The sequence below is a fragment of the Amblyomma americanum genome, chromosome 8 (assembly GCF_052857255.1).
Source record: "Amblyomma americanum isolate KBUSLIRL-KWMA chromosome 8, ASM5285725v1, whole genome shotgun sequence".
In the NCBI taxonomy this organism is placed as follows: Eukaryota; Metazoa; Arthropoda; class Arachnida; order Ixodida; family Ixodidae; genus Amblyomma; species Amblyomma americanum.
In genome coordinates this window covers 36,827,916-36,839,682 of record NC_135504.1, presented here as the reverse complement: position 1 = coordinate 36,839,682, position 11,767 = coordinate 36,827,916, and the positions used below count along the sequence as shown (strand labels likewise).

The 11,767-nt window shown below is 45.1% G+C and overlaps 2 protein-coding genes across 3 annotated transcripts in view; one reads left to right on the top strand and one right to left on the bottom strand.

The window, feature by feature from the left end:
• Positions 1–114: 114 nt before the first annotated feature.
• Positions 115–3,877, top strand: LOC144101364 (GPI alpha-1,4-mannosyltransferase I, stabilizing subunit-like). Its single transcript, XM_077634489.1, has 5 exons — positions 115–424; positions 521–662; positions 2,578–2,791; positions 3,185–3,279; positions 3,401–3,877. Exons 1-5 carry the CDS (start codon positions 264–266, stop codon positions 3,545–3,547), a joined length of 759 nt encoding a protein of 252 aa, XP_077490615.1. The 5' UTR covers positions 115–263; the 3' UTR covers positions 3,548–3,877.
• Positions 3,878–5,435: 1,558 nt separating this feature from the next.
• Positions 5,436–11,767, bottom strand: part of E(bx) (nucleosome-remodeling factor subunit NURF301 E(bx)) — a 66,269-nt gene continuing 59,937 nt past the window's right edge. For both annotated transcript variants that reach the window (XM_077634481.1, XM_077634482.1), the window contains exons 27-31: positions 11,372–11,691; positions 10,422–10,595; positions 9,679–9,874; positions 8,427–8,511; positions 5,436–6,741 (exon numbers count right to left, since the gene is read on the bottom strand). In XM_077634481.1, coding sequence (XP_077490607.1) covers positions 6,545–6,741; positions 8,427–8,511; positions 9,679–9,874; positions 10,422–10,595; positions 11,372–11,691 — 972 coding nt within the window. In that variant the 3' untranslated portion in view covers positions 5,436–6,544. The remainder of the gene's footprint in view (positions 6,742–8,426; positions 8,512–9,678; positions 9,875–10,421; positions 10,596–11,371; positions 11,692–11,767) is intronic.

Below are 11,767 nucleotides of genomic sequence, written 5' to 3'. Positions count from 1 at the left end.
TTCGTTCGCTCCGAATGAATTTTTTTAATGGGTTTCGAATGCTTTATTGAGGCTGTTCTATTATAGCATGCACTAGATGACAAAACTTTTGAATCTCCCGCCATGCACGTAATCACATTTGATGACACCAGGTGGCGAAGAGGCAACGCTTGCTCAAACACTGCTAAAAGTGTAAAAAAGATCAACCAAGTATCAAATGCATCTTCACGCCTCGTTTTAAACTCGTACGATATTCCGTGCCGCCTTGCCTAAATGCTGCACAGATGGCCTTTGTCGCACATTTCGCCGTCGTGTTGGCCTTTTTGGGCTGCCTGGTCGCCGACGCGGCGGTGAGCAAGACGAAAGGAAGTAACGGTGCGAGACTTTGCAAAGAGGAGCCGGACATCATTGTTGAAAGAAGCCTAGCCCAGACGGGCTACCACAGGTAAGGCCTTGTTGTTTTCCAGTTTTTGAAAGCTCTTGTGAAAGGGGGAAGCTCTGAACCTTTTTTTTTTCTTGTGTCGTTCTCGCAATTTGCAAGGGAACTGCAGACCGTGGTCCACGCGCGGAACCGACTGAAGGTTAAGGGCCGGCCCCCGACTCTTCTACTACTGGAAACTATTCCTGCGGGTGCCTTCGTCGATGGGCATCAGCTGAGGCTCCTCGATGACAGCGATGCCACGGTAATTGTTTTCGTCGAGTTGGTCCGTGTTTCTAGTACGTCATTATCGCTGCGAAGCTAGGGCCTCAACCAATTTGTATACTCTAGAATATTCTTCAGTGCATTCTTTTGACTAAAAGCATGCACTGCCGCATGCATTACTTTAGTGCGGGGAAGCCAGCTTGGAGAGCACGGTAATAAGTCGTAGTAAAACAAACAAAAAACATTGCAATCAATCGAAATGCCCAATTGGTTCTAATTGGATTTTCCAATTGAAACCAATTGATTCCGTTTGTGTTCTTAGCCACCCGACCAATTGGTTCTAATTGGATTTTCCACTTGAAACCAATTGATTCCGTTTGTGTTCTTAGCCACCCGACCAATTGGTTCTAATTGGATTTTCCACTTGAAACCAATTGATTCCGTTTGTGTTCTTAGCCACCCGACCAATTGGATCGAACTGGACCAACCAGTTATTAGGCAAGGAAGTTATTGCACGCAGAAAATATTCACAAAATGTAACTCACAATTAAGTTTCGCAAAATACACAGTGTGATATTTCTACAACTTAACATATTACTAATGTGCAAAAAGAGAACTAATTTGTGAGGACTGTAGGGAGACACACTGTCTGGTACCGATCAACATTTTTACTATGGAATTGAAGTCCACATGCTTCTTTCGAAATCAGGGCCAACAGATATGCATACATCACAGACAAGGAACACTACACATTCAGACACTAGCAGCATATATTAATTCATTATGGACATCCAGAGAACACACTTCCGCTCCAACTTATGTACCCCATTTATGAGGTGCTCTCATGCTGGGGCCAGTGGCACTTGCGCACTGAGCGCAGTTAAATTTAAACCACTGTGGTGGAGTAGAAGATGAATATGGTTTAGTAGCTTAAAGTGCTCATAGCTCTTATTATAAGAACCAGATTAGTTCTGCCTTGTTTATCAAATATGCAAACATTCATATGGGTATATATACATTGGGTGCAGTTGGGCAGACCAGTTTGATGCAATTGGCAAGACCAATTGGGCTCACCAATTGGATAGTCCATGTGGACTATCCAATTGGAACCATTTGGAAACGGAATTGGTCTATTTGAGACTAGTTGGAAATCCATTTGGTTCCACTGTTTTTTTTTTTTTACTTGGGTAGTATGTGCTGATTATAAAGCACGTGTGATTAGTGCAAGAGATTGAAGCATGGTAATGTCAGTGGTGAGGCCGATCGTCAACAGGACCTCAGCGCTGTGGATTATTTCTGCAGAAATAGCGTTTTCTTTTTCTGTATAAGAAAGTGGTGGTAACTGGAGTGTGTGAAAAACTGTTGAATGACAGGGGCTTACTTTATAATATATATATATATATATATATATATATATATATATATATATATATATATATATATATATATATATATATATGCACACATGAAGAAAGCCAACAGCCACCAAAACCAAGGAACATAGGGGATGTTTTTCTTCTTGTTTTATATTTGTGGTGTTGATCAATTTAAAGATAATTGATCACAAAACGGGATACACACACACACACACACAGATATATATATATATATGTGTGTGTGTGTGTATGTATGTATGTATGTGAAGGAAGCCAACAGTCATCGAAACCAAGGGCATAGGGGAATGTTAAATTTTTTTTAATGTGTAGTGCTGATCAGTGGAATAATAATACTTAGATTAATCTATCGCTTAAATAAAATTACTTATAAAACAGCAGAAAAAAACAAACATGCCGCCGGTGGGATCCGAACCCACGACCTCCGAATATCGCGTCCGGTGCTCTACCAACCGAGCTACGGCGACGGCTGTCCAATGTGCTCAAAGGTTTGCATGCTAGTAAAGGACTGTACGTTATTGAAATTGTCCCGAGACAATTCTCAGTGCATGCCTTGTGCAGTTTGGACTGCGTGAAAAGGTGGACGTTGAAGAGATGGCGCACCAGGCCAAAAGCCACAACGTCTTCGCTTTCCTGTCGGTGAACGAGACCTCGGCACTGGCTACATTGCCCGTGCACATGCGGTATCACAAGGCACAGAACTGCCTTACGGATGGGCCCTTCACCAAAGTCACACTGCAGCCACCATCTGTCTACTTCAGGCATCCAGACCTAGGTTTGGCACAACCTCAATTTTCGCTCAATGTGTAAAACATTCCGAAAGAATTTCTGTCATAGTAGTATGTTATAAAAATATGCGAGACTCAGTTAGGCCACCTAGCCTAATGTTCTGCAGTCTTCAATTATTTATTTTTAACTACAAAATACACGAAAATAAATGCCCGTGGTAACTTCCAGCATCAATTGGGATCTAGAAGCTGTTGATTCAAGCTAACATTGCTGATAAAGGATAAAAGAAAATGGGTATTGGTTCAGCGGACCTTTCAAAATCTGTGGAACAATTTGTTCAGTGACTCCAACATTACCTGTTCTTGATCTTCAACCATGTGTCGCTCTGCGCACTTGTGAATCGTTGTCACCACATGGCAGTGCTTGGCTCGCGATGCAGACTTTCCCGACACCTGCGAGGACCTTCACCACCTGCCATGCGATGCAGTCAACATGGAGCGTACATGCCTCTGGAAGCAACTCAATGTTGCTAGTGTAAGCACCTGAACCTCTGCTAGATTTTTCAAAGCTAGCAACTTGCCAGAAATACTAAACGAATGTGACTGTATGAGAAAAAAAAAAATTCCGTTGCTTAGCAATTTTTTTTCTATTGCAGTTGAACGACCTCTCAGCAGAAGTGCCGGTTGGATGCCTGGAGGATGGTTTTCTAGTCTCGGTCATTACCCTAGTCACATACAGCCTCTGTTCCATAGCCATTGCGTATTATGTTTTCATCCATGGCAAAAAGCCACGTTCAGACTGATAAATGTGTATTATGTTTGTGTGTGAAAGTTGGAATTGCAAAAGTGTTGACTTGCTTGGCAAACTATTGTGGGACTCTTGTAAAAGACACAAAAGTGTGTCCTTGAACGTGAGTGCTATCTTGCCTTGTGCATCTCAACCCTTTTAGGCACCAATTAAATTTTAAAAAGTGTCGAATGACAATTTGTTATAGTACATGTTTGCGATGTTTTAATGTGTTTAGCATACCTTTGTTGTTGCTGGCGTTCATTTGTAACAGTAGAACTAATGCACGAGACGATCTCATTGTATGCAGTTAAAATAAATAAGTCCAGGAAATGGCACAGCCCCATCAGGAGTTCGTCAAAAATGTAGATGAGACAGTTGTCCAAGCCACTCCAATGGTTGAGAACACTCAAACAAGAAGTAGTTTACTTCTTTGTATCCCGGCAGGTATCATCATCAGCAGCCTGACTACGCCCACTGCAGGGCAAAGGTCTCTCCCATATCTTACCAATTAACCCTGTCCTTTGCCAGCTGCAGCCACCCTGTCCCCGCAAACTTCTTAATCTCATCCGCCCACCTAATTTCTGTCCTCGTATTTTGTGCACATGTCCACAAAACATGAGCATAATACTAACCACGCAAGTGAAGCTGTGAAGTACCATTCAAAAACTGCCACCACGTCGCTGCTGACATGGCTTCAGCTTTACTTCTGGTATATGATGAGCAATCGGTCACACCTTGTGGCTGCATATGTGGCCACTGCGATACGAAGAGAAGTTGCAAAGAACAAGACCGTAAATCATTCACATTTTCCTATGGCTTGCTGGAATTGCATTTGATGATTAAAGCATCACACGAGGATAATTTCCTGCACCTTTCGTAACAGTGTGGGCGAGGGCTACATTGCAACAAAACAGCTAAATGGTGTTCGTTTGGCTGTAAACAAAGTATATTCTATAGTGTGTCACAGCTATATGCACTACACGTGGTCAATTCTTCCTTGATATAATTTATTATTTTTGTTGTTTTCATACAAATAACATGTTTACAGTACACATCTCGCAACACAGCAGAGTCGCTTTTCAACCGTCTTGCAACATGTGCAGGTTGCTTTGCACATAAAGCGAACACCCAAATTGTCAGTCAAGCATAATTAACTAGCACATCCGAGCCGTTGTATTGTACAAAAGCGGGCTAACCGACGCAAGTTCAAGCATTTCCGAAGAAAAACCGGTCTGCTGACTTTCGTGTTTGATCCGAGCTATAACCGGCACTTGAAAGTCAATTTGAATGTTCTCGCTATGTGCAACATACCCTGCACATTTTTCGGTACGCTCCCATGTGACGCAGATTTCGTGCTAACCCTCCCTACCCCGTCTCCCTCCTCAATGTGCCACAAATGGCTAAAAACTGCCAGCCAGACCAAGAAGCCAGCATTTTAGGTGCAAATTGCAAGCGAGCGGCCAGTACCGTTCCTTCAGTATTCTTCGAAACATAAGCCGGCACGGTTTGCTTGCTGCGGCGAGTGTGCGCAGACATCGATGCAGTGTGTGGAAAGGCGAGCAGATGGGAAAAAATGGTAATGGCAATATGTACAAGGCGCAAAGGTGCTCCAGGAAAAGCGCAAATGCATACTGCAGCAAGCAAAACACTTTGCAGGTTGTCCGCATGTCGATGTGGGGACCACAAACTCCAAGTGCTTCTCAAATGAGATTTTTGCAGTCTGTCATGGCCGTGCTAGGTCAGTTTTTTATGGAAGAATAGCGCAGTAGTCGTGATAAACGCAGGTCAGAGGGCTTTTCATCATACAGTCAAACAAGATGGCACACAGAAAAAAAAAGGTAAGAAAAAAAGATTGTGGCAAGTGGGAGCACAAAGCAAAGGAGCGACTATGCTGCTTGTAGTTGCTTTTTCTTTAGCATTACATCATAGACCTGTGTCTAATGTACAGATCCCACAGATTTTTCTTGTGGGTCTGTAATCCGAATTCACAAAGAACACTCCTGCAACTTCTGAAGTTGTTTTCAATGTAAACATCTGGCTTTTTGACCGTCTTCAACATCATTATTTGCATACACAGACTTGTTCTTTTACAAAATAAATATTTACTACTACCAAAATGTACAAACATCAGGAAAAAGATTAAAAACGCCCCTAGGAGCAAGCAAGTCCAATGTGCGTATTTTTTTCCCACTCCACTGACAACAAAGGATTGCGGCCTCGCAGCACATTTCTCTCAGATGCATAGACAGTTCAGCAACAAAAACCGAGAAAGTGGACCAAAGTCCTCACCGTGGGTCATACAAGAGGAGATAATCGAGGCCAGCAAAGATACATGGTCACACACATCCTTTACTGTTTTACAAAACTACTGACATCCCCCTCCTCCCCTTTTGTACATATTATTACAAGTTAACGAGCTGTCCCTCAGTATTCACAAGTTTAAAAACAAATTTGAGGAAGTTCAGGGGGGGTGGGAGGGGGCAGATGAGCTGTGCATCGAAAGCAATTCCCTTCTAATGGAAACAAAACAGAAAATGACAAAGTTTTGTGACAGGTTCACACTCTCAAAAAATCTCGAGAAAAACTGCTGCTCATGCACAAGCGTGAAAGAGGACGAATGGAAAAAAAAAAAAAATTACCGGTGGTGCGTGTGGTAATGCGGTTGCTAATGACAATGAAGTCTCCCTCTACACTATGTACACGAATTTCGGCACTCGGCGGCAAAAAGACCGAGGCTCAACACAACCCGGCGCCGTGATGAGTGGTAGTCAAGTCTCTTTCCTCCCACACAGCCTCGGGAAGCGCCCCCCCGGCTCTGCACAGTCTGCACAGCCCGACCGCGCACAGTCACCAAAGAAGTAATGTGTTCAGCCCAGTGCACGGAAGAGAGTTCGGGCTTTCACATTAATTGTTGCTGCACGTGTGCGCTCACTGTACGAGAGTCTTGCGTGCCGTGAGAAGCGCGGGTCTTCTTCACGATGGGAGTTGGTAGTCCTTTCTTCGCCGAGGGTCACCACGAGATGCTTTCGCGGAACACCTTGATCTTGTGGACGAAGAAGGCCTCGAGCACCTCGGCACACTGGTAGAAGGGCGAGTTGCGCGGGTTGTAGTAGCGGCAGTTGTCGAATATCTTGGTCATGTCGCCAATGAACTCGCTCAGCTTCTGGTAGTGGCGAGTCTGCAACCGCCGCTCAATGGTTTGCAGGTCTGCAGAAAGACGCGAGCAAAGGTGTTCATACGGCACGGCTGGACAGCCAAACAACTCCAGTGAGATGACCTGACCTAACCAGCCTCGCAGTCCTTCCCTTATGCAGCCAGTTCCAATTGCCACTGGTGTTAGCAGTTCAAGCTGATTGCTGCTACTAGAAGTACAGCGTGGGGCAATCATTATTAACACTACAGAGAGGCTAGACAAACCTACCTGCCACCACACAAGAAACTTGACAAGGAAAAACCGGTGACATGGAGACAGTTATACCTATGCACACCTTGGTCTGCTACGAAAAAAAACTCAACTAATAACCCAAGTAAAAAGTACCCACTATGCAGGGACTACCGTAAAAACCTGCACAGAATAGAAGGTGTTTTCCAGACTTTATTAGCATGTCAAATTTCCGCTTCGCTTTATAAGCTGATCCGCAGCTCCGGTTTCGTTATTATCGAGCACCATTACCAACATTGTTTGAGTGAGAGAAGCACTATCTAGTGGTGGCGTAGGTCGGTAGTTTCGATTTCGACCACAATCGCATCTCCCATGGTATCGGCACTGCGAAGGCAAGTAATCGCAGCTGCTGAAAGCACCGGCATCGCATCAAGCACTGCTATATGGTCTGTATGAGGTAGGCAGAGCCTGCAGTTATTGCCGCTGGACAAGGGCCTCTCCATCCACGCTGTGCAGTTTGAGGCGGACGCTTGGCCTAGCATTCCCGAGGAACTCACCGGTTGTAATTTCAAGAAATGCGGGACATCAAAAGCGCTCGACGGTACCGCAGATGTGTTTCAGTGGAAAGAGATCTCTGACAAGGGCTTTTCGGAAGTCGGCACACCCGACGACGACGATCACTAAAGCACCGACTAGGGACACTTCCGAAGTGTGCACGCCCGCACGTATGCCGGAGCCAGTCTGCACATGCTCGCGGCGAAGGACAGGAGTAGGCGCAAGCGCGGTCCCCGATCTGTATCTGGCAGATGTTTGGCACCCACTCTACACACGTCATATCCGGCGCGCCGGCATACACAAATAATCGGAGGGCGTTCAGCTTTCGCGACTTCCGGAACGTCTTTGAGCTGACTGCTTTACTTGCATTATAAAAAGATTGAAACTTTTTTTCCCAGTTTTTGCAAATTACGCCTAGTATTATATGTGGGTTCGTATTATAATACAGACCACTCAGCATAGGCACGCCCCAGTATGACTGCTGCCCCGATTAACCACAACCCTACTCTTTTGCAGTGAGGGGCCGCATCAACCAATCTTGAGGACAAGCTCTGGCTGATCAATACGGTGGGGGGGGAACAGACAGCACAAGCCACTGGGACCCTCAACTGACAGCCACACCCATTGGGAACAACAACCATTTATTTTCACAATAAAGTTTCACTTCCTCTTCAAATTGTTAACTTCTTAACTCCTTCAAGTATACTTGAAACGCGTACCTCTGCAAGATTTAGAGACTAACCACAGACTAAAAAAAAAAAAAAAATCTGTTGTCAGCACTGCAAACTTTACTTGTAAGACTGCGTTGCAAAACAAAAATTGCTATGCTCTGGAGGTTCAAAAATGGCTCGTATAAATTGAAATGAGGACAGAAATTAGTAGTCTCGTTACACAGACATTGGCAAGAATTAAACAGATGTTGAAACCCACGCATGTTGACAAGGCCTGTACTCACCCATAGGTTCTTTGATTATTGTGTAGTAGTCTGGTGCCTCCTTTGCATCCACCGGTTCCAAGAAAGGCCAGGCCATCTTGTGCGTCTGTTAGAATTGTTAAAAAAGAAAAACAATGACCCGCAACTTGTAATATAATTGATGTTGTTAACTATTAACTGATGATGTGAATTCAACTGTTTCAAGTTCGCTTCTGCTTTAAGGGGGGACACTGGTCTTTGGGACCGTTTTACCCAAAAATCATTTTTTTTTTAAATGACATTTTTGGGGCCTATGGCTATTATTCTTCAACTCTACCAGTTTTAACTCTACCAATTTTCTTCTTTTCTCCTCCAGGAAATCGGTATTTTGACCATAATATTAAATTTAGATCACTGTGTGGGATCAATTTGTTTAGGAGCAGGTGATTTAACACCGTGAAAATTTTGGACACCTGGCTGCCTTAGTACGTCAATATCTCAACGTCTAGGACAGATAGACATGTCATACTATTTGCTAAGGGAAGCTGAAGGCACAATGTATGCAATAATCGAAGCACAATTGTTCAGTCGCGCTTCCAGAATTTGTAATTTTGCAAAGTTTATCGATGCACGATATTCACACTTTGAATGCTGCTATTCTAAGTGCTCTAAATTTACTAATGAGGGTAAAATGGAAAAACTGCTTTGATTATTTCACTTTTTACTCACCATACTATGTAGCCATGGGTTAAAAATTATTTTTATTGAGCCATTTTGTTTGCACCGAGGTACTAATAAATGACTAATTATAATTAGTTATCTTAGGAACTAATGAATTGATTAAAAAAGCAATTTCATATTTGAAATCAGTATAAAAAGCTGAACAACGAGATACAGTTTCATTAGGATTGGACTAAAAATAAGGAAGATAGGTCTAAGACCAGTGTCCCCCCTTAAATAAACTGGAAACCTCCCTCATCGGATCTGCGCTGCAAAAACAGACGTCCATCACGGACTTTTTAGCAAGGAAAAAATTTTGCGTTTTGGCAAGCAACTGTCTTTAAAGCTGTGGTCCACTTACTACGAACTTCGGGATATAACCAACGGACGCCGCGTGACGCTCATGTTCGTTATAAGCGGGCTTAACTGTATAGCAAAAGAGTTTTGCTGGTCCGAGTGACTTCACTACAGAGCGGTCCTGCTGTAGCAAGTGAGCAGCACAGGAAATAGGATACCTGGCTGCACTGAGTGCAGGGAGGGTAAGAAGTCGCACAGTCATGCCTTGCATCATTACCTGCAAGCTGCGCAGCAGCTTCTTGAGGTTGTCGAAGTCCTTCGGCAGCAGCGGCTTGAGGTTGGCCTGGTTGATGTTGCTGTTGCGCTGGCATGTGGGGCAAATGTACTCTTCGATGGAGTCCGCCTCACTCTGTAGCACCCCAACGCACCGGCCGTGGAACCAGTCCTGGCACTGGTCACAGCAGATGTAGAACCTGCGCTCGGCAGGGGAAGAGTGGAGGGTGGGGGGGAGGTTGTTATGGAGATGAGGGGTCAAGACACTGCAACTCCTGGCCAGCCCCTTGCTTACACAAAGCATGGTGGACACGGTGCCATTTCGGGTAGAAGTCAGACTTACATACAGCTCATACAGGATAGTGCAGTGCAAAATAGACAAGATGAGAGGAAAGAAGCTGATGGGACAAGCACTGGTCCTGGGAGGTTCTTTCCTGTTGCCCTGTTTATTTTGCTCTGCTCTCCTCGCATTAGTTGTTGACTTTTGTACATACATGCAAGTCAGCACAGATTAAGAAAAAAGAAAAAAAATGTAGCACAACAAAACACCAACCCACGAGGAAGCAAAGCACCACCAGGAGTACATTTGTAGCATGGTGAAAGTTTGCAGTGTGCATCATGTCTTGCCTCCTTATCAAGCCCTTGTTTTGTCACACTAGCCTTCTTTACAGTCATTGCATTCATGCATACTGCACCAAAACGAATTCGGGCACATATCCCGAAGCCCTGCAAAGGGTATAAACTCACTGGGACTCGTCGTAAGGTTGCCTGCAGAGGCAATACAGCTCCTCAGTGGAACTCTTGTGATCCGTCCGGCATTCGCTGCAGACATACTTGTCCATGGCCTTGGCCTGGATCTCAGTCAGGCCGATGCACTTGACGTGGAACCAATTGGAGCACAAGTCACAGCCGATCATGAACCTGCACATGGAAATGACCCCTCCTCCATAACTGGCTCTTGCACAAACCGCAGGCGAACGGAAGGCCGCAGCAGAGCACTTCCAGTCCAGTCGGAGGCTGCCTACCGATTATTAAGTCACAGGTGCCACATTCCACGAGATAACCATGGTTTTGTCCTATTTGTGTTGCAGCAAGTTAAATTAAATTTTCTTTGAATTTGTCATGCTGGAAATGAAACCAGCTTTTGATGTGCTAAACATTTTATCCAAGGAGTTCAGGACAGCTACTACTGTTGCTTCACCTGTAAGACTAAGCATTTTCTGCATGGCGCAACCACGGGGCAAATTAGTTGACATCAAGTCCAAATACGATTTTCATGCAGATAACTAAGTCTCTGCAAGCACTTCCACTAGTTCTGCAACACAGTGATCTCCACTGGGTACCAATATCCTCATGGGTCTAAGTATATATGCCCTGACTTCCAGAACTTCAGCCGGCAAACCCAAGGTTCTGCAGAAGCTCTGGCTGCATGCAGTGCTAAACTAAGCTAGCACCCGTCATGGATCCAGGTGGCAGCCCGCCCTTCTTAGAACACAGCATCAGTTCCATCAAAGCTCTAGTCTCTGGCACCATGACAGTGACCTTAATGTTTGTAGACACAGCCCCCCTTCCATCGAAGCTCAAGTATCTGGCACCACCATGACTTTCAAGCACACACAAAAAAAACTCTGGCGATGCCCAGACCTCCCTCCCCGTGTACCGTTAAAAAATGGTGCCAAGTGGTAGTCTAGGCTCACTTGGAAGGGTCATAGGGCTTCTTGCAGATGCAGTAGAGCTTGTGCTGGCTCATGGTTGCACCACCAGCACGCTGCTTGGCATGGCCGGCTGGGGTTGTAGAGTTGCTGCCGCTGCCTCCGCGGTGGTGCGACGGTGCGGGTGGAGGCCGTTGTGCTGTCGGCACCTTTGGCTGCTTCTTGGGCCGCTTTGCTGGCACTGGTGGTGAGACGTCGCTGTCGCTAGTGGCAGACTGTGCCGCAGCAGCCCGTTTGCGCGACGCCGCGGCTGCCGCTGCAGCAGCCGCAGCCTGCTGTTTGCTACTTTCAAGGGTTCGCATCACCTGTTGAAAAAAAACAAAAAAAAACAGCACAGTCAGACCAACTTCAAGAGACCACCAGTTCCAACATTAATTCCTT